This window comes from Temnothorax longispinosus, chromosome 7, assembly GCF_030848805.1.
Source record: "Temnothorax longispinosus isolate EJ_2023e chromosome 7, Tlon_JGU_v1, whole genome shotgun sequence".
Taxonomy (NCBI): Eukaryota; Metazoa; Arthropoda; class Insecta; order Hymenoptera; family Formicidae; genus Temnothorax; species Temnothorax longispinosus.
This window is the reverse complement of record NC_092364.1, coordinates 18,515,752-18,542,915: the sequence shown is the minus strand read 5'-3', so window position 1 is coordinate 18,542,915 and position 27,164 is coordinate 18,515,752. Positions and strand designations below refer to the sequence as shown.

The following is a 27,164-nucleotide window of genomic DNA, read 5'->3' as shown; positions in this document are numbered from 1 at the left end:
AGAAGGAACAAATGTTCGTAAGAAAGTTATTTTATTCAAGCAGGCATGAATTTTTCAGTTCGAGTCTCGGAAATCGCACTGTCTGTTCGATCCACTTTGCCACGGTAAGTAGCCTTTGTTCGTGAAAAAGTGGCGCCATTAATTGCAAGGACAAAGGTAGACCTTCGCGAGAGAGTTCGATCGGCACGTTGATCGCGGGCAAACCAGCCATATTTGCGGGTTGCGTACAGTGATCCTGAATCAAACACTGTGTCTGATTGTCCAGCTGTACGAATTCGTCGTAGATCGGAGCTTCAGTCAACGTGGTCGGAGTCAGTAGAAGATCTACATTGTTATTCCACAGAACGTCAAAGTCCTGCGCGATTAATCTACGCATTTTCATCGCCTTAACATAATACTCTTCGTAATTATCCGCCAAAAGAAAATAATTCCCGACTAGTATACGACCTTTGACCACGTCGTTGAAACCCTCCGACCTGGTCTTCTTATACAATTCGTGAGCCGAACCCCATTCATCAGCTCTGTGACCATATTCTATACCGTCGTAGCAAGCCAAGTTGCTAGCTACGTCACATCGATTTAAAACGGAATAACATACTATAGAGTAATCGGTGTGAGGTAACGACACTGGGACGACACTGGCTCCCGCTTTTTCTAAAAGATGAGAAACCTTTGCCCAACATCCCTCAATTTCTTCGCTTATACCTTGTACCCCGTACTCCTTTGGTATTCCAATTCTGAGATTGCTAATATCTATCGTTTCGGATAAATTAATTGGAACATATTCTCTTTGTACGGTAGTGGGATCTGCTTGGTCGGGACCAGCTATGGCGTTTAAAATTAATACAGCATCGTCTACTGTTCTCGCGAAAATACCCGGTACATCCATCGAGTTTAGTAGAGGAATAAGACCATAACGTGATACTAAACCGTAAGTTGGCTTCAGGCCGACTAGACCGCAATAGGACGCAGGATTGCGAGTGGAACCGCCAGTATCAGAGCCCAAGGCCGCGTAACAGGTACCTGTGGCTACCGCAACTGCCGAACCTCCACTACTGCCACCTAAGATGCATTTATTATATCCCAAAAAATTATTGCTAATATGTCCCTCAAAGTAAGCTAATTAAACAACAGAAAAGATACACTAAGCAATGTCTAACAATTTGCGGCAATGTACCTGCTATACGCCACGCATCTTTTTCATGCAGTTTCCTCGTGGTAATTTGCGAACCGTCAGACCCGTACGAATAAAATTGAGGCAACATCTCCGAGCCCCATAGATTCTTCGTTGGCCCGTAAAGCGAGTCTACAGTGCCGGAGCCCATGGCAAATTCGTCGAGATTAGTCTTGCCGATCAAGACGGCTCCCTGCATCCTGAGCTTTTCGTAGACCGTGGCGTTGTAACCCGGGGAGAAGTTGGCCAACATCCGAGAAGCACAGGTCGTAGGTTTATCCTTGACGCAATAGTTGTCTTTAATGGCGATGGGAATGCCATCGAGCTGTCCCAATAATGAATTCTTCTGTTGTCTCTCATCAGCAGCGCTCGCCTGCTCTTCCGCAACATCGCTTGTCACGGTGATATAAGCGTTTAAAGGCTTGACGATTGAAGTTAGCTTAATTGAGGCTTTACAGATCTCGGACGGTCGCACTGCGCTGCCATAGATCTTCTGACTAACTTCTTTAATCGAAATAGATAGCAGCTTGTTCATCGTTCGTCCTGCGACATACCACTAAAATCTAACCTCTCTGCCGGCGTTGATATATACATAACCTTAAATTCAATGGCAAGCAGAAGATTGCAGTTTCGCAAACAGCTGTGCGAGCGCCGAGACGTGTGTGTCACGTGAGTCGAGTTCGATCGTATCTCTTCGAATCGAATCGAATTTGATTCGAATTCGAATAGTCGATAAATCGATTACTCGACTACTAAAAACGCTTTAAATATACTTATTGTTAGACATAGCTAGCAGCAAGATACTATTAAAGACTAATAATCTTATTGGAAATTCGTGTGATAAGGAAAAATATGTAAAAAATATTTTATGTATAACATATAATATTTTAGTAAATATATTAATATTTTTTATTATTTTCCATTAAACATATATTCCGTAAGAAACTTTCAATAAAATATTAAAAAAAAAGACTGGTAAACTTTCTCATTTTTATATCTTATTTCTTTTAAATAATAAATATATTGGATTGCCGAAATACGATCGATTTGTCGGAGTCACAACATGTTTACTTCGCATAATACGGTGAAGGAGACTGTGGACACGGTTTTGTGTACAAACCTTGAGAGATACCGTTAGTCGACTTCTCATATAATACTCAAACGCTGAATGGATCCTCGATCGAACGCAAGTATCGGAGTCGAAAGTGTTAATTGTGACAAAGTTTCAAGTGCTTTAATATATTAATTACGCCGATTACGCACATTCAATAAGCAGCAGTATGTCACGAATGATTAATAAACGTGATATAAATAACAGCCGTAAACGTGCTACTATAGCTACTTTGTACACGAGCACGCCCACGAGCATACCAAATACATCTATGAAATCTTGTAGTATATCCTTATCTGGGATCGATACAGCTTCTTCTTCAAGTGGAGACAGACCAAATTTACAGTTATTACATCAGCTACAAGGTGAGGAATTATTATGTATGCTTAATTATATTTTTGTAAATATATTATGGATGAACCATTTTTCAATAAAAATTAAATTATTAAATTTGTACTAATTATGAGTTAAATATTATCTCTTTAATAATATTATAATAACAATTTATATAATTAAAAATATAGTTTATGTCAATTAAAATTTGAGGAAAAAAGTGTTTTCAAAAAGATATCTCTAAATCACTGAGGATTAAAATAAATTAAACTATAAAATATATACATACCATTAAATTAATCTATTTTAGAGCGTAAAAGACATACGAAGGGAAAGAAAAGAGAAGACACGAAATGGAGAATGAAAGACTCTGATAGCAAATTAGAAGCCAAACAGAAACATCAGTTAATCGACAAATCTTTAAATGGTTTATATCAATTAAAATTAACAAAAATTATAAGATTTTTTATTATTTTAACATTGAAGTATATAAATTATATACATATTTACCAATCATAAAACTAATATATTCTTTATATGACAGTGAAGCGAAAGAAAAACTTAACGAGCGAGAAAAAAGCCATTAAAAAAAAGAGAGTATTAGAAGATACGGATAATGAATGGGAAACCGAAACGGAAAAGTCAATTAACGAACCCTTAATAGGTTCGCGAGGATCCATCGACGATGAGTGCATAAAACTATTTCAAGATCCTCCGTGTACACCGGAGAAAATTCGAGACCGGCCAATTGCATATGAAGAAAGTCTTCATAACTACGAATCACCGATTATATGTTCCCACAGAAAAAAAAGATCGCATCTAATTTCAAAAAAGAATGATATTATACTGCAAGATACACTGCTGCCGGTAAATTCACTAACAACGGAAGTACAAAGTTTAGAAGAGACAGGCGAAGATGAAACAATATTCCGTATGTATCTTGTTGAAAAGTAGGATTTTTACCAGAAATACTTGTCGAGATTTTGTTACACACTTGATAATCGTTCAATAATTCTTTTAAAATTGTAGTTTAATTTTTGCTCAATAACGCTTATTTTATTATTTCTATTATTTTAATTATCGCTGAGACCAAATTATTTCTTCTACTGTATGTTAGTTATTATTCACGCATATTTCTACATCATTTGCGTGTAATAATTAATGTTTGCGAAATGCTTTCGCAAAATTTTATTAATTTTTACTTTATCTCTTCTACAACATACTTTTATTGAATGTATATTATTCTATTTAAAAAATTGCTTATTTTAGAAAACAATGCACAAACACATGTTTCATTACGGAATCCAGAAAAAATCTCGAAACAAAAACCTGAAAACTTTAGTCCTTATCTACAATTGCGTCGGGATCAATCTGTCAAAACATATCCTGGGAAAAAATCTCGGCATTCAGTATCTTCATTGTGGTCACCAATTGACGATTTTTACCGAAAACACCCTAACTTGCTTTCTAATCTTCCTAGGAAGACAGAAAGTATTTCGATTCCTCCAGGAATGATATGCGTTAGGGGATATTGGGACAAAACTTTACGAAAATGGATAAGGCGGTATGAAGAAAGTTCTTCTCAGAATAAAAATGGCAAATGCAAAACAAAGATTAACAAAAGAAACACGAAAAAAGTCACACGGAAACAAAATGTATATGATACAACTAAAGACGAAACAGACCACGAGTTCGAAACCGGTGGTCGAGATGGTAAGCGAATGACTTTTCGTGAATTTTGTCGCAAACAAAAAGAGGTTATAGTCATATCTTCCTCGGATACGGATATGTAGGAAGGTTAAATGATCCATTTGTTTGTAGTTGTTTATATATTTGTGTATACATCTAATTGGTATACATATATACAATCTTGCAAATTTATTTAATTGCAAATTTAGATTATCCAAAATGTCTATATTTATTTATAATTATTTATAATTATTAATATTTCCGGTTGTTAACGTTGTGTTGAATAAATATAATAAACAAAACATCCCTCTAAGATAGATATATTAATAACTGATATATCAATTATATTTATAAGAAACTATTTTGTATTAATATAATTTATACGTAATAATTTACGTTAAATATATGTTAAAATGTTACTGCAATTATTTTCATTCTTTTTGTTATACTTTATATATTGTTACTGATATTTGTTGGCTAAAAAGGCATCTAAACGTGTACCCAGCTCTATTTAATATAGAAAATTTGTAATACATTAGATTATATGATCTCGAAAGAAAGTATATCATCTTTCGACTTTGTAGAATTTAATATGTTTGCGAACAATATATTACATATTATTGTTACCACTATTGTTTAATTTCTTTAATGAACAATTTTACATTTCCTTTAGACACATTCTCAAATATTTCCTTTCGATTTTCAATATCATTTTTATTAACGCAGTAAGATGACGCGTTTAAAATTAGTAGTCTTATCGTCGAAAAGATAAATACACTTGAGCGAATCTTACATTTTGAAATTTGCCTACATTGTTTGCCAGTATTGCTTAACGAATAAATAATAATAAAAATTATTGACATGTTTAAAAATCCATGCAAAGTTCAAGTATTTTAATTAAAAAAAAAATTATATTCTAAATTTCTAATATAAGGCTATATAGTTATTTAAAATAAAATACTGCATTATTAATTATAAAAATCTTTATATACTAATATTAATAGTGTACTAATATCAATAGTATACTAATATTAATAATAACGAGACGAGCTTAAAATTTGCACAAACTTAATATTATACATTTATTATTATTTATTATCATTTCCGTTAGCAATTAATTTTATCTTCAAATACTATGAGATAAACGACTATGATATATTGTTATAGTTATCATATTGGAAAATGAATAATTTCACGAAGTAAAGTGTGATTAGTTCGCTTATTTGCGATAAACCTGCTGTTTACTCAGTTTCTCAACCACAATTGTGGCGCCGAAAAGATCGTTTATTCAGTTCGCGAAATGTAAATCTCGCATGTAAAAGATGGTATGATATCCCGCACCGACTTGCATTTGCACTCCCGTTCGACAAATATTGAATTAATAATTGTTAATTCGATCGGATATCCTTGATAGAACGTTTTTATACCGATTGGTTAACGCTTCACGTTAGTTTGTTGATTTCTGTTTTGCCGAGCCTACGAAAATTAAAATATCATTTTACATTTGTAAATTTACGATAAAAATATTTTCTTTTTGCCGAGTGTGCACAATCGAAGTTTATGAAGACTGTTAAGCGAAATCGCTTCGTCGAGGGAACTTGCATCATACCTCAGCGTATTTTCAACATTCCTTATCTAATCGAGTCCACTCGATTAGTGAATCTGATCGTCCGTGTTCAATCAGTACAACTTTTGCCCTGCACTCGCGCAGACCTCTGGTTCTGGTGATCTCCGAATCAAATTCTTGTGCTCGTTCGTTGTACTCAATATGGAAGAACAGCTTGTGAACCCGTTTGAAAATGACAGTATGCTACCGAATGATGTGCAAGAGAAATTGGCGAAAATAATGGAAAGATATCAACAGATGAGCGATGAGGAAAAAGAGCAATTCCAACAGGGTGCCTTTGACGTGTTAACAAAGTCTCTGAACAAGTTACCCAGGAACACGATTTTGCCCATGTGGCTCGCACCATACCAGTCTTACATTCTGTTCATTTTCGCGGTATTGATTGTGGGATTTCTACTCGGTATGATATTTCTTGCATTGCAATTGCATAATATTTGAACTTATATATAATAAAAATACAATATTAATGACAGATTCTGTTATGAGTGATAACGCACCGATAATAGTAAAATCATGCAGTGATTGCGTAATTATATAAATTATATATCCAGTTACACCGTCACATATGGCGCTTGTGAACAATTGAGGATTTTTCCATAATAACAATTTTATATTAAACAATATTTTTTAAAATTTTTACTTTTTGCGATAATTTAAAATTTAACAATAATCTTGTTTCTGCAGCTCTTTTCGCGCGCAGATTGTATCGACGTACAAAAGAACGAGAACAACGTCAAGAAGAGAAAAGAAAGCTTAGACAACAGAAAGCAGAGATGAAGAAGAAGAAAAAGAAGCAAACGTAACATGTGATCATATGTTCAATAATATTTTAACAGAAAAAGATTCATTGACGAATAGGTGAACGAATTCTTAAAATAAATTTGAAACATGTTTTACAATCTGTGAGCTTTTTCTTTGACGAATTAATCTTTCTTTTAATCTTAATTCAGGGAAACAAAAAAATAATAAGAATTAGCATCAAGATATATTTATTGTGCCATTTCATTGACTTAAACATTTGTGTGCATGAGGTATATAACAAAATTAAGATAAACCGGCATATACATTTTCGCTTTCAAAATATCAACATGTTTTCTTACCCTTTAAATTATAACAGAAAAAATAAACTGTATTACCAAGTAACATACGTTTATACTTGTTTATAATTACAGTACAATATTGAACTTATTATAATTGATATCACGCGATGAAATCGCAGTGAGCGTTCCCAACTGCAAGTACGATTCTTCGTAAGTAATAAAGACGATACGTGTTAGACAGTTAATAATTATTTAATGCACTTTTCGTCACGTTGTAAAACGTTATTATTTCATACCCTTACATGGAAACACACAACCACATTTCTTAGTAAAATCTTAATGTATTATTTAACAGATACTAGCTATTGTATAATAAGCTGCATTGATGTTTATATAAAATTAGTATTGCAATATATAAAGAATCTACACAATCGTAACTTTAAACTTAATATCTCATAAAATTTTTCAAAATCCCAGAATCTCAAAAATATTAGTATAAAAATCCCATTTCTTCCTATATCATAATATTTGCATTAGAAAAAGTGAGAATATCTTTTGTACAATTTACTGAATATCTATTTTATTTCAAATACTTATCAATATATCTATTTGTTAATAAAGGCACTAAAATTATTTTTTCAAGACTTGAACATTTTAGTAGAAATCTTATAATATTCAAATTTATTAATTCTTTATAATAATAACGTCATTAAAGGATTTTATTTTATTTTCAATAACAATGTTAACATGTTAAAAGTTTATGGAAGTAAAAGAACTTATATCTATTTTAAACAAAAATTGTTAAATCAACAAAAACAGTAACAATTATATACAAAATTAAAATTTTATACTTATTTTAGCGTGGCACATATATCGAAAACCATCGTTTTCATAAATTGTACTGAAAAAACGATATATAAATTCTACCTAATTTCCATTATATAATCTCTTTTCATTCCTTACTCGATCTTTGCTAAATATATATTACCATATTAAATACTTTTCCAAACCGCTATTAATTATGCGGTTTACAAAATAGTAAACGAAGTTGTATATGTATTCCGCGCCTTTGCACATTCGTCCGAAAAGATACGCTTTTATAATTACTATGAATTCAAAATATTCATAATCACAGAATATTTAAATGGCACAATCGTGCGAATGTACAAAATCTCATATTTACATATATCTTTCGCTGTTGCTAAAGCAACATAGTTCTAGCACTCGTAAATATATGATAGTGGATGGAGTAATATATCTATAAATTCTATATTCTTTTTTAAAAAATTGCAAAATTGGCATCTCATAATTTCCTCTAACGGATACAATTTAAAATTATAAGACCCAAAATTATCGAGTATTTTAATGTTCGAAGATTGGGTACTTGGAAAGCTTGAGTGTTCGCATAACTCAACGAGCTATGTACAATATAACAATTACTAATAGAAAAACGCATTTAACTTAAAAAGAATATTGCACTTGTATATATGTATGTAACGTATCTATATCTTTCAACAATTATGTTGCAGATATGGCATGATATGCAAATAGATATAATTAATATTACATGTAAAACAACTATAATACCGTTAATCTTTTATAAAAGTTTTGTACACCTCAACACATAACTCAACGCGTAAAAATAATTTTTTATTCCAAAAGTTAATTTTTATTACAGCATATTTATTATGTAGAGTTTATTTTTGTATTCAGTTATTGTAAATATATTAAAAAATTATTAATTATGTCGAGATCTTAAAATTTACTTGTTAAAAAATCGTTAATAATTTCCAAATCTTTTTTACATAACGTTATACGATATAGAATAATCCTTGCATACATTCATACAAAGTAATATATTTTACTAGCTTTCGTCTCTCTTTTCTCTCTTTTATATTTATATATTTATTTAATAAATATATGTTATACTGTATGTATATTTATTAATATAATATGTATAATATGTTATATTATACATATATTTATTATATAAAAAATATTTATAAAAGAGAGAATCTCTGCAGAAATTGTTCAAATAATTTTTGATTTTATTAACAATGTGTAACGCTCGGTAGCCGGATCTGAAAGAAATATATATTGGCATTATTAGTTTCCTTTCCATCTCTTTTCAAAATTGTAAATAAAATAGTAGCAAAAGAAATTTATGTACCTTTGATAGTCTCGACGAAATACATACTCTCGTCTTTCATGTTCGCTACCAACTCGTCGGTGACCAACACGCGTATACCCTGTGGCCCTAGGAACAGTATTGAGTGTAGTCGGTCGTGGGGCAAGTTTAGAGCGTTGAGCAACTTATTTGTGAGCGCGGTGCTCGTCAAGCTGTCGAGGTAGGCGACTCTCCAGAGCGAACCGTTGCCTTCCAATGAAAAGTAGAGGGTGAGTTTCGGGGTCGGCGCCTTAGAATGCAGCGTGTTGAACAGTCGAATCCCGTCCGCCACGCCGCAGATCTGGATGAGATCCTCCCGGGACAAGCGTAAAATATCCGATGCAGAGAAACTCGCGAATGTTGACTCGAACGCGTTGAATCGGCTGGCGCGAAGCCACGCGGTTGTCTGCGTGGCATTTGCGTCGGGTGGTAATTCGGTTAGGCATGAGGTACCCTACGAGATTCAAAGTAAAGTTATCATAAATAAGCGACGTGGGTTGAGTAGCTTCCAATTCTATACGATCCCCCCTTTATAATTGTTAATTTTATATTTACAATTTTTAGAGAAGACACTTTTTTTCAAAAACATCGATATAAGGTAAAATACAAAAACAAATTACGTGCCACTACTTTCATTATGTAATAATGTAATATGAAACATTTTCTTCTCCCCCCCCCCCCTATCGGTTTTTTTCTCTTTACTTCAAAACATCGAATAACAAAATTCAGGATCGGAAGAATAAGTTAATTATTTACAACAAAGATCTTTACTGTTTTCATAAACTCGATTAGTTGTTGCGGGAAAGTAGCTTTGTGTGCAGTCAAACTAACATCAGCTTCAATGCAAGGTTGGTCCGGCAGTATGGCCGCGGGCGATGGCAAGGCCGGCGCCGTTCCTACGTTTTCCTTCACGGCATCCGAAGCCGGAACCAGTGGTACGATACCGGAATTAGAAACCGAAAGTGCCAACGGGGCGACTACCGGAGAAGAATTGCCGCTGATGGCTGCGCGTGTCTGTGGTGATCTGAAAAAACAGCCCAAAACCGATAACATATTAATTACTTGTCACGATTTCTGTTGAAAATCTGAAAATACAAGTCTTAAAATATTGCATTTTAAATTGTATTAAATTGTTGCATCCATTATTTATAATAACAATATTAACATTAACATGATTGGAATAATTTCCTTCTCGCGATAATTTTCGGATGATTCTTGACATATGGAAATTTTTCCGATGTGCAGGACATAAAAACGTATTTTAGATTCTGACGTGCGCCGTATATGCGTTTACTTTGTGGCATGTTGCAAAACATTGGCGAGTCGAGGATTATCTATCTTATTAATTGTGCATGCAACATAAATCTTCGACCGCTGACACTTATATGCTCAGCTGAACAATTTTATGAACGAACGATGCACGAGAATATTCCAGGCTACTTGCTAATAAAAACCGATACCAAAATAACTTTGCTTAGAATAATAAATTTAAATCGAAATCTAAAAGGCAAAGTGTGAAAGTAACGCTCGCACATATGCCCAAAATATGCCAATTTATTTATTTAAATTTTAATAGGATCGACTAATATGCGTAATTTTTGTCGCGTAAAAAAAAATAACTTTACAATCAACTTTTTAAAATTTCAAAAACACATTACACCGAATATTATAATAATAATTATTATTATATAAAACGAGCATATAATCTTAGTGATTATAATACATAATTCGATAAACTCATTTGTGTGAAATCTCAATTCCTACTTAAAAGCGAAAGCCATGTAAATTCAATTTTAGTGTTATTAATTAGCTAGATAACAATATAAAAATATAAAGTAGCTTAAACGTTGCGAGACTATCTTCTTTGACTATGACCAATTGTAATTCAAAGTGAGATTCAATCGATATTTCATGTATAATATTCAAGAAGTCGATACTTCTTTACGCTTAAAAGCTTCATTCTTCAAAATTCCATTTTTCGATCGAAAAAGCTATATAATAAAAAATAATCTTAAAAAAAGCGTCAGTATATCCTTACGCAGAATGCCCCTTTAAACAAATCACGAGTTTGACTTTTTTGCGGCCGTCGAGTCTCTTCGTGCTCCAACGCTTCTTTATCCGGAGGCTGACCAGTCCTCCTCGCATAACGTATCCTCTCTTTATCCGCGTGCTCAACAGGGCATGGACAAACTTAGCCACGACCTGCACGTACGGCGGACCACCGCTCACGATCACCTCGTGCTCCAGAATCCATGTGACGAACTGATCAAGCGGATAACGTGGCCGCTTGATGGACCAGCAGCTCTTCAAATCCCAGTAATCTCTTGACATGACGAACACACTCGCTGGACGGTGACTGGACCGAAAGGAATTCTCTACGGCGAATTGTTTTTCTCCTTGAAGGCCTTCTTCCGACTTTTCACGCGCTCATTCATAAACGTGGTATACGCTCGAACGTTCGACCGTTCTCCAAGCGTCTTTCCATCCATTCGTGGTCGATGTTGGCGAGGTAACGCTCTCGAATCTCCGTTCTGTCTTATCAGGTCGATCAAATGATGATTAACTAGTAGCCGTTCATCCACATCGCGCGGCTATTCGAGATACAACGCGGGTCATCCGGTATTTCGGTGATACAGCGTGCAATGTTCTGCACCAGCCAGTAACTGAAGTGTCGCTCGGTGAATTAGAGTAATGGAGAGAGCTCTTGGCTCGACTCGGCTCGGCAGATAGGATCAGTTCGAGTCAGTCGGATTGCATTTGTCTGCCGCGAACCGGATACTGCTAGTCGCCCGCCGACATTCGTTCGCCGACGAACTCTCTCGAAATTCTGACCTTCGCGCGTGGCTCCCTCGAGTTGAAATCTCACTGAGTCGCGTGATCGGCGGGTCGTATCTTATTGTTTTCTTTTTCCTCTTTCTTCACGCACAAGCGCCACGTCACGTGCGCGTCGAGCACACACGCCTAGTCGCGCGATAATCACTCGCGATCCAGAATCCCGCTCGAAGAGCGAAATCCCGCGGTCCGAAGAGCGGAATTCGCGATAAGTTTCCTGGTAAAAATCCGAAGATTTTTCTTTTTCAACGAATACAACCGGTTTATACGCTCCTTCGCCGCCTAGGCCGTTCGAGCTCCGTTGTTTGCCTTCCACTTGTCCGATGCACCTCTATAAAAGGAATGAACTTTGTATCCGCGAGAGCCACCGAGCCTATGATGTTTATCTTCTTGACGTGCTGCCACTTTGCATCGGGCCTAATTATAGTGCCACTTGTGTGCCATTGCGCGCAGTTTTCTATTGCTTCATAAAACACGTCGATGTTTGAAACATACCCACTCTATTTCTTCTTCTAGGAAATTCTCTCTACGTATTCTGAAGTTGTAAATCTCTTTCCTTTTTACAACGCGGAGACGAATATTTCAATTGTAAGGTGAATTCAGTCTCAGAAACAATTAATGTTTCCCCGACTTGCGCAATTAATCTCATTGACATTTCCTGATAAGCAAGCGGTATAATCCTCTTGTTTTCTTCTCTCAAAGCTAAATGAATCTAATTATGCTTCCTTGAAATTGTATTTTCTTTCAATTCAGAAAAATCTACGTTCTATGTGAACCTCTTTTGTGTTTATGTTCCCTTGATTTCTCAAAATAGTAACTTCATTGCTACGTGATGTTTTCAACAAATTCCCATTAGTCGGGAAAAACAGTACTTGTCCTGGTTGCAAGACTCAATTTAACCGCCCTTGCGTCAGCTTTTCGGCGGCAGGGCTGCTCGTCATCTGAGGGGATGATCCTGCCGCAACAAGAGCACGTAGATAGCCAGGATATCACGTGTTACCACGAAACTTAGACTGTCGATCAGCGCAACTAAAAGTGCATGCGAAACTCGCGTACACTCGGTCGGAAGTCGATTATCTGCTGCGACGGACGAGGGCATTCCTGAACGGTGCTCGCTCACGATATATCGACTCGCAGATCTCGCTATTTAACTGTACTTGAAGGAGATCACTATCGCTTGAAGAAGATCACTCAATGCATCACACGTGGTTGTTAATAAACGCGGCCGCGAGCTGTCATAAGCTATCTGTCACAAGTGATCTTGTCAACGGTTTTATTGCATGACTAATGGCTGATTGATTGCATTACGCTTAAGTCCTCGCGAAAGGAACCGCAGATGGGATAGGGAAGTAGCTATTTGTTCAAAAGACAGCGTAATACCAGATCGCCCTCGATTACGATGCAATTCGGATACATCAACAGCGCGAAAATAAACTGTTCCGATCAGTGAAGCTAACGCCCCTTATACGCTCGTCGAGCGTATTATTTACGCTGGCAATCCCGATCAATCTACTTCTTCGCGATGAATTTAGTCACTGCGCCGCCGCCGGAGCCTTGTCGCGTACCAGAATATACCGGACTAAGATTAATTCGGTTATCTTGAACGATAACTTTGTTTCACTTCTCTCTTCTCGCCCGGCCGTGCACTACACAAACCATGTGACTTGTTCAAATATGAATTATCAAAAGCACAAACTTTACTTTACTTTATACAAATATGTAAAGTGAATAATCAAGACACGAGCCACGATGTACAGGAACTCGGAGGATCTCTCGATGCAACAGGTTTCAAAACTGGTTTCTTCTTCACCTTTAATTATAATGATCTCTTAGCCTAGAGATAATCAGTTCTCTCTGGGTTGAACTACTGAATATAATGCAAATCGAGTGTTAAGAAAACGTATCTGTAGATAGAACGAGATGACGCTGAAGAAATCTTCTTTCCGTAAGCTTTGCACTATTCTGAAACGCTTCGAGCGAGAACAAGTTAAGGACTGCCGGGTCGAGCTGATATCGGTTCTCGCGCGCACGATGCAACTGAGCGACTGCAAGCTCAGCCGCTTTCTTCCCGAGTAATTCAAGGTTGCGCGTCCGAGCTCGGTGGGACATCGATTTCCAATCCAGGCAGGAGAAGCGGAGGATTATACACTTTTTTCGGCGCCGGCGCGGCGGCGAGGAAGATGTCGATTGATAAATGTTGCGAGCGATTGCACGAATGTGATGCGTAATGTTACCGATTACTCGTAAAACAAGTACATACAGTACGTGCTCAGCGGTAAGATTTGACGACAGCGGTTGACAATTCCGATCTGTTCAATAATACGATCACACAATATCTAGTTTTGTCGCGATCTGGACGCGCCTGAAATGGATTCAGCAGGGATAGACACGCGGCTACGCACGATATACGGCCGTTCTGGATTTACTCGCGTGCACCGTGTCTTTCTTTTGCAGTGTCTCTCGCCTCCTCTTTCTCCCTCGCTCTTCGCCGGTTCTCCAACTTCCCCTCCATCGAGTGGCTGTCGTCGTCGGAGACAGGGACACCGGCTCACGCCAGTTCGAGCCAGTTTGTTGGCGGCGATGCCCGGCGTTTACCTCCGCGTCCCCCCCACTTCCCGTACACCACTACAGAGGAACGAACTCCTGACGGAGGCATAGCCACTATCCTTCACCAGAATAAGCTCCCACCATATGCAGCCGCGCACATAGCTCTGACAATGTCGCAGTGGTTTCTGGTATAATTGAAAAATGCATAATTCTCTTTGGAGTCCATTTGTCATCTTGGTGAAGCGAGGAATAGAAGAAGAATAACAGATGATGAGAAAAATATATTTTCCAATTTTTTTCCTCGGAAAGAAATGATGCAGCTTCACTCTCTTATCTTTTTTATTTTTCCTGACTTTCGAAATCTTTTCATAGTAAAAAACATTCGTATTCTTCACCATCTTCGATCTTTGTTTCTTTCTGACAAAAAAAGAAAAAATTGTATATGTCTCTTCTAACTTTTCACAGAATTTTTCTCCGATATTTTCCATTTCTAACATTGTCAAAATAAAGGAAACAAGTAAGTTTACAATATTCAATTATCTTCATTTCTTTTCTTCATTTCTTCTCAGAAAAGGAGCTGTCAGTAAATGACTTTAAAATTATCTTCGCTACGCAGCTCATGGGCTCCGCATTTATTTCTACCTGCGTCGTAATATCGAAGGTCGCGATGATTGCTTGGTAGGATTTCTCGGTTATACATGTGCATATATATAAATAGCCCGTAAAAGCAAAACAACCATCGGTAGACATTAGTACATGGAATTTATCGGAAACGTTTTACTATTTATATCCGTGCAACAGGTATTTGTCCAACACACCGTGCAAATGACGCAAGGACTCGCCTGACTACGTGTTTCTCAGCACGAATGGGCAATCGACAAATCGAAATATACAACGATGTAGGAATTAGTAGAGACCTTACTGATTCTGACGTTATAAATATGACGATGTAGAATTTCGCTATACAACTAACAATAAGACTACTATAGAAATCATAAAATGCCTAGGATTAAAATAAGAAAAAATTTTTCTAATCCGTTTAAATTTGGATATAAGTAATTATGCGTGTGTAATGTGATGCGTGCAGTTGCAATATTTAATTTTGCACACCTATTTTCGAAGGAAGCGAAAACGCCGCCGGTCTGACGACACAAATCACTCCACTTAGACGAACGATTCATCTATAGTTAGGCGGGTGCCCGAAACCCGCCGTATCCAGAATTGACTAGTTGCTATTTGTGCAATAAGTCGTTGCGAGGTCGGATTTTGTACTGGTTCTCGATACTTCGTGTAGAAGCGATACATTTAAAGGGTAAAAATAAAATTCGTGATATTTTAATCTTCTAATAACAATCTTTTCTGTTAAGTGCATACTTATGAAGTCTGCGTTTGACATACAGATCTCTTGTACGAAGATAAGTCTTACATTTTTTTCTGCAAGCATCGCTAAATATTTCTTCGACAAATTCGTTGAAAAGAATGTCATTTTTATTAGTATTTATTATATGAAAAGTATTAAATATTCCTAACAATTTAATCTCTGCTCCATATTGTATCTCTAATCTAAATACAAATCTGGTGCTGATCCTATCAATTTGATATTATTGTAAGAAACAGAAGATTGAAAAGAAATACAAATCTGATATAAAAGTTTTACAAACATGATACTATTGTTTTACAAATTCCATTACGTAAGAAACAGGCGAGTAAAAAAACTGACGTAAGAGATGTAATTTAAAAATGACACATTGATGATGCTAATTACAAGGGCGGTACCATCCGTAATTATTCTACCTTTTGCTTGTGATATCTTGATATTTAATTCAATCTGGACATTTCGTGACATTAATGAAAAATATTTCCACATAAAACTAAAATACGATGTCACTGCGTTTACTTCGACATAAATATATTATTGGAAGATGTTCGTTCGATATTACATCTGTTCGCGATAATGACATTCAATGATTTATGTAGCATATTCTATTTCACGACCTCTTTCATACACGCGGTTCTTTCTGACAATGAGTCTCACAGTTTTTCGTACGATGACATTGTCGTCTGATTAAAAATATGTAAAGAGAATTAATGTAATAATCAACTTACATTGCATCCGTCGAGGCGTACGGGCTTCCACTATTTTGCGTCGACACGTTTGAAGGCGATAAGGATTCCAGAGGAATCTATAACAGAAAAAGAGGAAAGAAATTGAGTAATAGATTTTATTTTATATATTTTAATTTCAAATTTTTTTATTTATAAAAGAGAATTCTTTGGCAAAGCTTACATCGGAGAGGACGGTGCAGTCGTAGCTAGGCTGATATTTATCCTGTTCGTGAGGAGGACGTCTCAATATCTTGTCACGATCTTGTTTATGCTTGCGGTCCGCTCCCTTTAATTTGAAGACTTTCACCTGACATGAAGCGGCGTGCAAACGTGGTCCTCCTGGCAATCGGGTCTCCACTTGAATTCGAAAGGGAACGCCCTTCTCGCCACCATGCTTTTTCGGTGTAAATTCAGTGCTTATGCAATTGACCTATTCACAAGTTGAACAAACACGTTTGCAGCAGTCATGTAAATAGTACTTCATTAAGTATTATAAAGTCGATAAATATATCTCAGAAAAAAAATCACATTTATATACTATGAGCTTTTGCTCGTAAAATTCCATGAATTTTATAATTCCGTTATACAGAGAATGTAGCTACGCAAAAATGAGAAATTAATAACATCTGCCATAAATAAGAATGAAAAGATTCGTTGGCGAGGATGAGCGTACCTTGATATAAATGCCGACTTCTTTTGTTGGATCCCACATAAACTCCACGCTGTTGTTGGACAGCGACGGTTGACAGACATCCACCATACCGTAACTGAGAGGAACGTCAACCTCTAATAATCTCTCTCCCGGCCTAGCACGTTGCCAGGCCAGCATCTGTTCCCGTTCTGTGTACTGCAACCGTCGCTCGTGGAAGCAAATGCGAATCGTCGACTGGAACAGAAAAGTCGTATGTCCCTACAGAGGCGTTGTAGCACCGTTTGGGCGACTCACATCTTTCGAACGTCGAGGACACGCAGTGAGCTCATGCCGTGTTAACTCGTAATCGCGGATTATCTGTATACCACCCTCATGACGAACCAATGCGAAAGAGTTAGTTTTATTTGCATTTATTTGTTATCAACAGAGTGAATATTAACTGATGTACTAGTGCATCTTAAAACATCGATAATAGGGGTGTTTCGGCAAAATTAATTGGTTTGATATTTTTCCTTATATCATACTTAGCTTTTACTTCAAAAACAACGATGAGGACATGGTAATACTTCTGTGTGATCGCATTTTTTTCAATTTTTTGTATTTTTTTTAGATTTTTGAAACAGATCCAACAAAACTGTTTTTTTTTTTTTTTTTTTTTTTTTTAAGGGAGATGTTTTAAGATCCGTCAATGGTTAGATATTCCCAGGATACTTCTATATTATAAGATTTCATGTTTCAATGTTAACGAGTTAAGCAATAATTATATCAGTGCTTGCAAGTGAAAGTTATGATACGATATAATTTGTTACATAATGAATTCCAGAGTTTACAATCAATATAAAATTATAAATTTCTTTACTTTATTTTGCCACCTTTTTCCGACTGAAAAGAATCTGTGATTCGAACGATATGCACCAGCATGAGCTCGCTTGTCTACCTCGTGGGGGTTTATTCAAGCGTTTTTTAAGATGCCGCTACCCAAACATTAGAAGCGTCCAAAGGAGTGTTCTTCATATGTAAGGATATGATGAAATACCTTCAGAATCTTTCCACGGTAGGCAGACAAATCGCCCAATTTTTTCAGCTTGATTTCATATGATTGCCCCTGGTTCAGATACGTCAGCGTCTCTTCATTTACCTTGGTAGCGATGCTGGTAGCGGCTGCTAAGACGTACTGAAATCTAAAGGAAAATTTTGCGATATATATATATACGACTCCATTTTTACGTAATCCATTATATAAAAATAAAAAAAATTAATACTTCTCCACTGTATTACAAATAAAATATTTTACTAAAAGAATATAAAACTTTTATCGACTGAAATTTTAACAGAAGCTTTGAAATCTCGATAGCTGCTTCGGTTGAAACAGTACGTGAATAAAAGTTACATAGTTCTTAGTATAATTTTTATTTAATTTTCTTTTAATATACCGATATGTAATATTATTCCTAATATAACATTATAATGTTCGTTTTTAGTAATTAATTAATTAATGTTTAATAGCGCACCGGCAATCCTCGTTCAATTCATTTCCCTGCTGGGAAGAAGAAACGTGGTTGGCCGCGGTCGAAGTCGGCGGGTATTCCTCGTTGGAGGAATACAAGAGTTGATGGAGACTAGTTTGTCCATTGTTGTTGCTATCAGCCTCGACGGAGCCGACATTTCCATTGCTGGACGGCACTGTATTGATCGCCCTTTGCGACACGTGATTTAAACTGAAATAATTCATAAGATAAAAATATTTAAGATACGTCAGACCATCGATATCGCACAACGCCGGCCCTCGCACAAGAAAAGCAGATAGAATGTTCCGTGGTTAATACCGAGCCACTCACTATAAGTTAAAGAAAAGTGACGGTGAGACGTTTAAATCCACGGGTGTTCTCATTCTGGTTTTCGGCATTCAGTCAGTAGATATTTTCACTCAATCCCACAGATATAAATCCGTACAAATAGTCATTAACGCGAAAACTTGTTATTTATACGTAGAAATCCATCGTTTTGCATATTACGCCAGGTTTTGCCGCGATTTCAATGTTGCACTTGCAGGAATATAATTATAAATGAAAAGCCACACGCGATTTCATCATTCGCCTAATCAACTATTCCCGATATTCAGTTCTCCGAGCTGTCTTAGGACATATCTTTTATATGATCTGTTTCACGCCGAGCGCGGAGAGCAACAAGATCACGAACCGACCTTTCACGATTTCATCTTCTTCTCGTTAAACATTGATATGATGAATCCCAAGCGATTTATACGACGGCGCGGCGTTTCTCCCCGCTTTTCCGTTTATCGGATGATCAGATAACGAGCTTTAACTCGCACAAAAATTTCTCACACGAATCATCGAATAAAATAGCAGTTCTGGAAAACAGGAGAATTTTCGAAAGGGAGTGAAAGTATACTTAATGCAGAATTACTTCATCACTTCATCGGTACCACTTCACGGTTCTAAAAAGATCGACATCTGAGATTTAGATATAGTCATTGGAAGTTGGTATATATAAAAATTATTTTCCTTTTCATTTTTATTCGTGCGATCGTACCACTATTCCGTCTGCAGAGCTTATATCACAGTGTTTCTTTCGCGAGCACTGCGTTAACCGTTTTACACAAAATCCGATTTGATCCCACTCAGGGGATCTCCCCTCCCTGTCTTTACATTAAAGTCACACGCCCGGGATGAGATATCGATCCGCGATTCACGTTTATAATCGGCGCGTCGCGTCACGCGGCCGACTCCGGCTTTACGGAACAAAACGCGCGCCGTGCGATAAACAGGCGCATAAGAGAGTAAGAAGTCTGACCCGAACGCGAGCGACTTACTCTCTCGATAGCCGCGAACGGGCGTAACGATATAGCTGCGGCCTTATCTGCGGCCGTGTCTTTGCGGGGGAGCCGCGCGTGGCAAATTCCGCTCGGAATACTTTGCTACCCCCGTCACCCCTGACTGGCCCCGCGGGAGAGATAGCCGTCGTCGCCTTCGTATTGTGGTCGTAATCGTAGTAACGCCAGTTACTATCATCGATACTCCGCACACTTCTATCATTCGACATAAATAAACAGACGGTGTTGTAAGAAAATGATCCAATTCGCAAAATTAGAAGAAGAAGAAGTTATAAACATGGTTGAGTTTGAAATTCCACGTTTTTAAATTAATTTTTTTTAATTATTGATCAGTAAGTTCTTGCATGATAGTGTCGTGCAAGAGAAATAATCTTAATAATCAGTGATGACTTACTTGTTGGGGTTATTATGCTGATTTTCAGGGGATAGCGCCTCCTGCTTGAAAACTGTTAACGATGGCAAAGTAAGGAGGGCTTCGCTAGAAGAAGATAGAAGTTTTTGTCATGTCATATTTTTAGTCTAGTTTAGTCTTCTAAACTTATTGAATATTGTAGAGATATAAGTGTGGCAAAAATTATTCCAAGATATTCATTTGATAATACGACTCAACGCATATTTTTGAAAAGTTATAACAAAATCTTATATTATTTAATCTGTGTAATATGAATTTTGTGAATAATCTTCAAAATTGTCACAATTGTCTATTTAAATTTTCAACTCCTTTCTTAACAATCTCTAAAAATATTTTTTATTGTAAATTTCCTTATAGATATCTCTCTTTTTATCATCCTTCCAAATTTATATACACGATTTTTTCCCAGAGATTATTTTATTTCATTGAAACAGTATTCAATACAAAATAACATGTTATTTGACATTTTTACTTATCGTTTTATAATAACAACTTGTCGATAGGTAACTCGTGATTTTTTCGTAACGCGTTTGTTATATTGACGCACAATGATGACCACGCCATGGCATAAAGATTAGGAATTAACGTCAATTCATCTCGCAATGCATCAAATATACTAGACATACGCATATATGATAAGGAAAGAATAATTTGAGAACCGCTACGATAATGAGTCAGTAAGGTCAGCGTAAACCGGAATAAACTAGTTCAGTGTGCAACGAATTTAATCGGTATGAAATAATATCGATACCGAGTTAAGAATACTACCGAAATTTATTTACGATTCATCGATATTTACATAGCTGAGAGATACAAGGTGACTGATCGGGTAAACTGCATATGTTTGTTAGAATTTACGAATAAATTCTTCAAGCTATAATCTTCAAATATCCGATTTTATAATAATGTAATAAGATATATTGAATAAATTATACATATATATTTTAACAAAAAACACAAACAATTAAATCAAGTTTCATTAAATTACTCACCCGGGTTTTACATACTGGTGCATACCTTTATTTATGATTAAATGATCACTTTATTGAAAAATTGATCTTAAATAAAAAATAATAAAATATTTGTAGGAATCACTGACACTTGCAATCTTCAGTAATGATACTGAAGCACGAGAATTTATCACAATTTTTACAGACAGTTATCAAAACAAGATATTAAAAGTGACATGGATTAAAAGTTACTTTCAGATAATTGTATATCCTGCCTTCACACGCAGTAATATAGCGATATGTTATATATACAATATTCCTCATCTGTTATTTCAGTAGATTTATACTTTATTTTGACTTTGTTTTAATTTATTAAGATATTGTACTTTTTTTAAATCCTATTTATTTCTGACAATATGTTCACGTGGCGTTTCGGCCGATTCAAATAATATTGAACGCGTAGCTTCGAGCAATAAAACAAGTAGTACCGTTACAATTCGTTTGACGATTTGACTAACAATACGAGAAAACTCGCGACGGGCGCAGATATAAATTACGGCTCAAAACTCTTGGTGTGCCGACATACCGACATGCCGCCAAAAATAACCGGTGTTATGTACACCTACAAACTGGTGCGTCAGCCGGTTCCTTACCGGTTCAAACCACGTAAAACGTATTCCACGCGCGTCTTCATTCATGGATGGATGTGTGCCACCTTCTTTTTCCCACACGTCGTAACTCTGTCACATTTACGTCATGTGCGATCAGCTGATGCATGCGATACGTCAGGCCAATAGTCCGTATCAAGATTTTTTATCCCTATTATACCTATGCCGAAATTTTCTTTTCGTAGCAAAACATATATTTTTTAGGCTGCACAAAATTGCATCAATCAAATTATCGATCTAACGCGGCAAAAAATACTAGAAAAATTTTAACTAATTGCAAACTATTATATCATCGTGTTAAAAAAATAAAATAATTTTATAAAATATACATAAGTGCGCGCTACTTTCATTTTCTCATTTATTTACTTGAAAAATTATGCTCGTAAATGCGTAGACTTTCAACGTCCTTCAACGCAACGTGAATTTACGATACGTATAAGATACATTATCATGATAAGGTATGTGCGTAACAATTTTCGTCGTGTGTTCATATAAAACTGTCCATATATGCAAATGAAATATTATAACAATTATAATTTTGAAATGCTTTTACAGCGAACTAGATAAACTAAAGTAAAATGTAATTAATTTATTTGTAAGAAGAAATTACGTACGAGAATTTCTTATTTAAATATATTTAAATATAAATTATTAGTTCTATATATTATAACATTTTTTTATGAAAACGTGAACATAAACGCGGAAACAAGAGAAATTTCATAAGTTTCACCGAATGCGCTCCTTTCTCGTTCACGTTAGATACTTCACGTACACTCGCGCACGTGCGTTGAAATTGATACACCAATACTCGTGGCCCGTGGCTGCCGACCGGTTTAATTTTCTCGTGTCCCCGGTGCGACGCAATGCCAAGAACTGTGGCCAGTTTTAACCGGATTTCTAGATCAGCTCGCCGCCGTTTCGTACGCGTTTCAATCTTGTTCGCGGCAGAAGCCTACGGTACCGACCATAAGTTCAATATTCGCACTCTATCGACGGACAGCCCTCGACGATTGTATCATCGAGTCACCGTAAAATCGGTACATAGTTAATATTTTACTATACATTTTTGCGGAGCATTTTTAGATTTTTAGAAAGGAAGTTTAAAAGAAGAATTATTCACACTTATAATTCTGACAATTTTTCATCAATACGTTAAATTGACTTTTCCTTAGTAAAAATTTTAAAATAGCATCTTTTTATAGCAATTTATCAGAAATAATCGGATATATTTTTCTAAAATATTTCCGAAATATTAAGGATATCAATTACCTCATATTAGTGTAAGAGGCAACAGCTGTTGCAAGATCAGATGCCGCGAGAGCGGATAACGAGCCATCAAAATCGGCAAGGTGCTCCGCAAGTTCCTCCACTTGCGTAGACCAACCTTGGGCAGAGCCATTGCTTCCAATGGATCCTGAAACATAAAAAAAATCATTTTCAAATCTGTTTTTTCTGAAGATGTTCGTTTTCCTTTCATTTTTGTTTTATTTTAGCGTCATATTAGTGTCATGTGATAAATAGATAAATTATAAATGCGCTAGAAAATTTTAAACTATATTACAATTCTTATTTTTCACTTATATTCAATTTCACTTACATTCTATTCAATTCTTAATTTATATCTTATTCTGTGATATCTAGCAACAAACATTTTTTAATAATGAGAATAATAATAATATAGCTTGCTTTCCTCACTTTGAAGAAGAAAAGAGTTTACGCTAAAATGTCTAGTGTATAATTTAACTTCTTTATATATTTACATATTTTGGTAAGATGTATTTTATGAAGAAAAAAAATATAAAGCTACATAGTGCACGAAATAATTAAGCACAAAAATTATTGTATGGCAATCTATACTACTATCCTTTGCATCTGTATTGCGTTTTCTTTTCGAGCGCTACGCTCAGCTATTATCTGAAATAATCAACACACAGCTTAAAACTGTTCTCGTATACGGCATCGCGTACCGCATTGAGCGCCGTTGTAACCGATGTGAAGCTGCTGATGCATCGTGGTCGGCCTATCTTTCGTCTCCTGGATGACGTGACGGCGTCGACTTTTAGTGGCGACAGGGGGATAACGTCGACTTTGCAGCAGCGATATCCTGGATCTATCGATCTCACACCACTTCATCCTATTTTGGCTGCGGCGAAGATCGCACCCGTACAGGAACACACCACCAAAACTACGTGCGTGCACCTCCACAAAGTTCCGCCACTATGGCGAACTGGTATCGGGTATCTTCTCTCTTTCTCTTTTCTCTCTTTCTCTCTCTCTTTCTCGTTCTCTTTCTGTCTCTCCCTTTCCTCGACCAAGCTAATCTGCGTGATACATTGCGTGCGTATATGTACACCAGTTATCAGCCATGGATGACCACGTGGGCGAAAAGGCGTCGGACGTAAGAACACAGAACGCAGAAGTTCGCCGATCAGTCTTGAGGAGTTCTTCAAAGCGACGTCACTCGAAACGCATATCGCGTCATTGCTAAGTCCTGACCGTTAATCAACAATGACAATATTGAACGCGAATATTGCTTCGGACAGTTTCGAGCATCCCTCGGTATTCGCTAATCTGCCAAGTAGTCGGAATTTCACGCGAGCAAAATTTGATGGTGATTATTAAGTCGCTTGCATCAAGAACTATATTTCATTGTGTTATCATGTCCATATAAATTAAATTTTAAAATTTTATTACAAGAACAATAATCTAGTGCAATATTGGTGGATACTAGAATTCTATTTATAGATTTGTATGGAGAGATAGTGAATTTATCACAGAAAAATATAATCTGTTAAAAATTTGGAGAATAGGAAACATAATACAGACTCCTTAATAGAGAGAAGATCTATAATACTTAAACAGCAAATTGAAACTCGTAGCTACGACAGTGTCCGAGAGATCGTTTGGTCACGACCTTTAAGAAGATATATCTATGGCTACACGATAGTGATAGTGACGATCAACTTTACGCCACTGTACATTTAAGGCAACACATTCTTTACATTCTATGCATTCTTGTGCGAGAGATGAAATTTGACACTGTCAAAACTTAACAACTTTAAAAAAATTTCAAAGCAAAATTGTAGCTTTATATTTTTATCTCATTGCCACTATACATATAATTAGAAAAAAGAATTATGAATTTTTACAGTAAATTCACTTAATTTTATTAGACGTAACATACTGGGAAATTTGCTAATCTGTGAATTACAAGAAATTAAAAAAATATACTTTAAATTTAATCAATAAATACTTCTGTAAATTAAGATTAAATAATCTATTATCTATAGATTAAACAGCGTGCAATAATGTTTATGTAAATAATTGACAATAAGTAAGAAATACCAACCTTCTCTTCTGATATGTTTCTTTTCAAGTTCCGTGATGTGTTGCAACGGTTCTGTAGAACGGCGTTTGAGATTGTTTTGTTCACAATTCGGGGATGATCCGGAAGGCGAGAGCTGTGGCGAGCCGCCATTCAAATGTATCTGATCATCGCCAGTCGGCGAATTTTTCGGCGAGTTCTTATCTTGCCATAAAGAATTTTGTGGACTATGATATCCCATTGCGGTCTGCAACATTGATATTTTGTAATTACTACTTTCGAAAACATAATTATGAGCTGACAGAAGCTATAAATCTGAAGCTGACAGAAAAATTTCTTTCTCAAAAAATCAAAACTTTACATTTAAAAAAATGTCAAGTTTGGTAGAGAAATATCTAAGTAATAAATATAAACGAGAAGAGATTAAAAATTTTTTAAATGTTAATACTGCATAAAATAGTGTTGTCGTTTCAAATATAATTTCAGGCATACGGTCTAATATAAAGCATATATAATTTATCAAAATGAATCTGACAAGAGAGACAATTATTCCACGTACCTGTTGAGGAGCGGCTACAATGTCGCACCTGTTTGAACGAACTGGCGATAATTGCTCGTATGACGGAGATGTGTTGGAGAACCACATCGCTCCGTGTAGGGTTTCCGCGCCGCCGTCCATCATGAGTTGCAGCTCCATTCAATAGCTTCTCGAAGTACACGTGATCGAATTAATTACCGTCTACTCTATGTACTGCGATACTAACGGGTTTGCCTACGGCGATTTCCGGACAGAACGAATATCTATATGCTAATCTTGGATCTCAGATCTACGAAGGGTATCAATCTTCGATCGCCCTTAAAGAGACTCCGTCGGCGAGCATCGATTCCCTAGCGCCAAAAGATCCCTCTCTTCAAGGATGAGAAGACGAGGACGACTTCTTGACTTACGAGTTACAACTTTACTATTTTACATACTATACGTATATATATGTGCGAAAATAAATTTCGTGGCTATGTTCCTTGGCGACGATTCTGTAAGAGGCGACGAGTCCACGCTGATTTCAAATCACAGATCGATTATCTTCGTTTCCAGGCCGTTGTTCTCTAATCGCAAAACATATTCATTTTATCCCACCGCGTGTGGCTTTCGTGCCTATTGCAGATCGTGCTGTGCGTCCACCCTGTGGGTACCCCTCGGTCCAGATCCTCGATGTGACCGGAAATACACGGTGCATCACCCGACCGCCGGTGATTCTCAGGGCCGAGTACGCGTGCTGATCCGCCTACTCTTAGAACATCACGAAGAAGCTGTTGTACAGTTTCTTGATGCCGGTGGTCTCGCGCTGCCGATGTGTTTCCAAGAGTGCGCAGCCTCGCGACTTCAGTGACAAAAAACGTGAAAAGACGACGAACGCGTCCTCGAATACCATCGCCACACCTTGGCTGCAACGCATCTTGTTCCTAGTTGTGCCGAAGCTCTGCTGCCGTTTCGGCGGAGAACCTTCTCCTGTGAATAACAAACACTTAATTTTGAAATGAGAAAGATACTCAGTCGATATGTTTATTATTTCGTCATGCTCATTATTTTGATGTCCGAAATGCAGAGATAGCAATTTTTGTTATGCCCTGTTTATTAAAATTTTAACAGCATTTATTTAATGTATTACTGTTGTGAGT

The 27,164-nt window shown here is 36.4% G+C and overlaps 4 protein-coding genes across 9 annotated transcripts; 2 read left to right on the top strand and 2 right to left on the bottom strand.

Moving 5' to 3' along the window:
- Window positions 1-14: 14 nt before the first annotated feature.
- On the bottom strand, window positions 15-1,819 carry Gata (glutamyl-tRNA(Gln) amidotransferase subunit A, mitochondrial). The gene is made up of 2 exons (XM_071784329.1): window positions 1,178-1,819; window positions 15-1,062 (listed from the first exon to the last, which is right to left on the bottom strand). Exons 1-2 carry the CDS (start codon window positions 1,707-1,709, stop codon window positions 32-34), a joined length of 1,563 nt encoding a protein of 520 aa, XP_071640430.1. The 5' UTR covers window positions 1,710-1,819; the 3' UTR covers window positions 15-31.
- A 354-nt stretch (window positions 1,820-2,173) lies between these two features.
- LOC139816630 (uncharacterized) lies at window positions 2,174-5,131 on the top strand. Of its 2 annotated transcripts, XM_071784257.1 has the most exons (4): window positions 2,200-2,650; window positions 2,929-3,045; window positions 3,163-3,549; window positions 3,888-5,131. In XM_071784257.1, the coding sequence occupies exons 1-4, from the start codon at window positions 2,455-2,457 to the stop codon at window positions 4,409-4,411; spliced, it is 1,224 nt and encodes a 407-aa protein (XP_071640358.1). In that variant the 5' UTR covers window positions 2,200-2,454; the 3' UTR covers window positions 4,412-5,131. The 2 variants fall into 2 exon arrangements, with proteins under 2 accessions (XP_071640359.1, XP_071640358.1); XM_071784258.1 differs by lacking the exon at window positions 2,929-3,045 and having other exon boundaries at window positions 2,174-2,650.
- A 435-nt stretch (window positions 5,132-5,566) lies between these two features.
- Window positions 5,567-7,077, top strand: LOC139817051 (uncharacterized). The gene is made up of 2 exons (XM_071784889.1): window positions 5,567-6,334; window positions 6,619-7,077. Exons 1-2 carry the CDS (start codon window positions 6,076-6,078, stop codon window positions 6,735-6,737), a joined length of 378 nt encoding a protein of 125 aa, XP_071640990.1. The 5' UTR covers window positions 5,567-6,075; the 3' UTR covers window positions 6,738-7,077.
- Gem (transcription factor CP2 like gemini) lies at window positions 6,907-26,777 on the bottom strand. 5 transcript variants are annotated; one of them, XM_071784883.1, is made up of 12 exons: window positions 26,047-26,777; window positions 25,512-25,734; window positions 23,432-23,576; window positions 20,527-20,610; window positions 18,790-18,996; window positions 18,315-18,459; window positions 17,300-17,536; window positions 16,808-17,056; window positions 16,627-16,703; window positions 9,913-10,165; window positions 9,145-9,595; window positions 6,907-9,055 (listed from the first exon to the last, which is right to left on the bottom strand). In XM_071784883.1, exons 1-12 carry the CDS (start codon window positions 26,182-26,184, stop codon window positions 9,006-9,008), a joined length of 2,259 nt encoding a protein of 752 aa, XP_071640984.1. In that variant the 5' UTR covers window positions 26,185-26,777; the 3' UTR covers window positions 6,907-9,005. The 5 variants fall into 5 exon arrangements, with proteins under 5 accessions (XP_071640984.1, XP_071640986.1, XP_071640985.1 ...); XM_071784885.1 differs by having other exon boundaries at window positions 9,973-10,165; XM_071784884.1 differs by having other exon boundaries at window positions 17,300-17,512.
- Between the last annotated feature and the right edge of the window lie 387 nt (window positions 26,778-27,164).

Coding starts and splice junctions, on each gene's coding strand:
- LOC139816630 (XM_071784257.1), top strand. CDS start 2,455: ATGTCACGAATGATTAATAAACGTGATATAAATAACAGCCGTAAACGT. Junction 3,046..3,162: donor AATCGACAAATCTTTAAATG/GTTTATATCAAT, acceptor TTTATATGACAG/TGAAGCGAAAGAAAAACTTA. Junction 3,550..3,887: donor CGAAGATGAAACAATATTCC/GTATGTATCTTG, acceptor TGCTTATTTTAG/AAAACAATGCACAAACACAT.
- Gata (XM_071784329.1), bottom strand. CDS start 1,709: ATGAACAAGCTGCTATCTATTTCGATTAAAGAAGTTAGTCAGAAGATC. Junction 1,063..1,177: donor AGATGCGTGGCGTATAGCAG/GTACATTGCCGC, acceptor AATGCATCTTAG/GTGGCAGTAGTGGAGGTTCG.
- LOC139817051 (XM_071784889.1), top strand. CDS start 6,076: ATGGAAGAACAGCTTGTGAACCCGTTTGAAAATGACAGTATGCTACCG. Junction 6,335..6,618: donor GATTGTGGGATTTCTACTCG/GTATGATATTTC, acceptor TTGTTTCTGCAG/CTCTTTTCGCGCGCAGATTG.
- Gem (XM_071784883.1), bottom strand. CDS start 26,184: ATGGAGCTGCAACTCATGATGGACGGCGGCGCGGAAACCCTACACGGA. Junction 25,735..26,046: donor TTGTAGCCGCTCCTCAACAG/GTACGTGGAATA, acceptor TCAATGTTGCAG/ACCGCAATGGGATATCATAG. Junction 17,057..17,299: donor AAGTCGGCATTTATATCAAG/GTACGCTCATCC, acceptor ACTTGTGAATAG/GTCAATTGCATAAGCACTGA.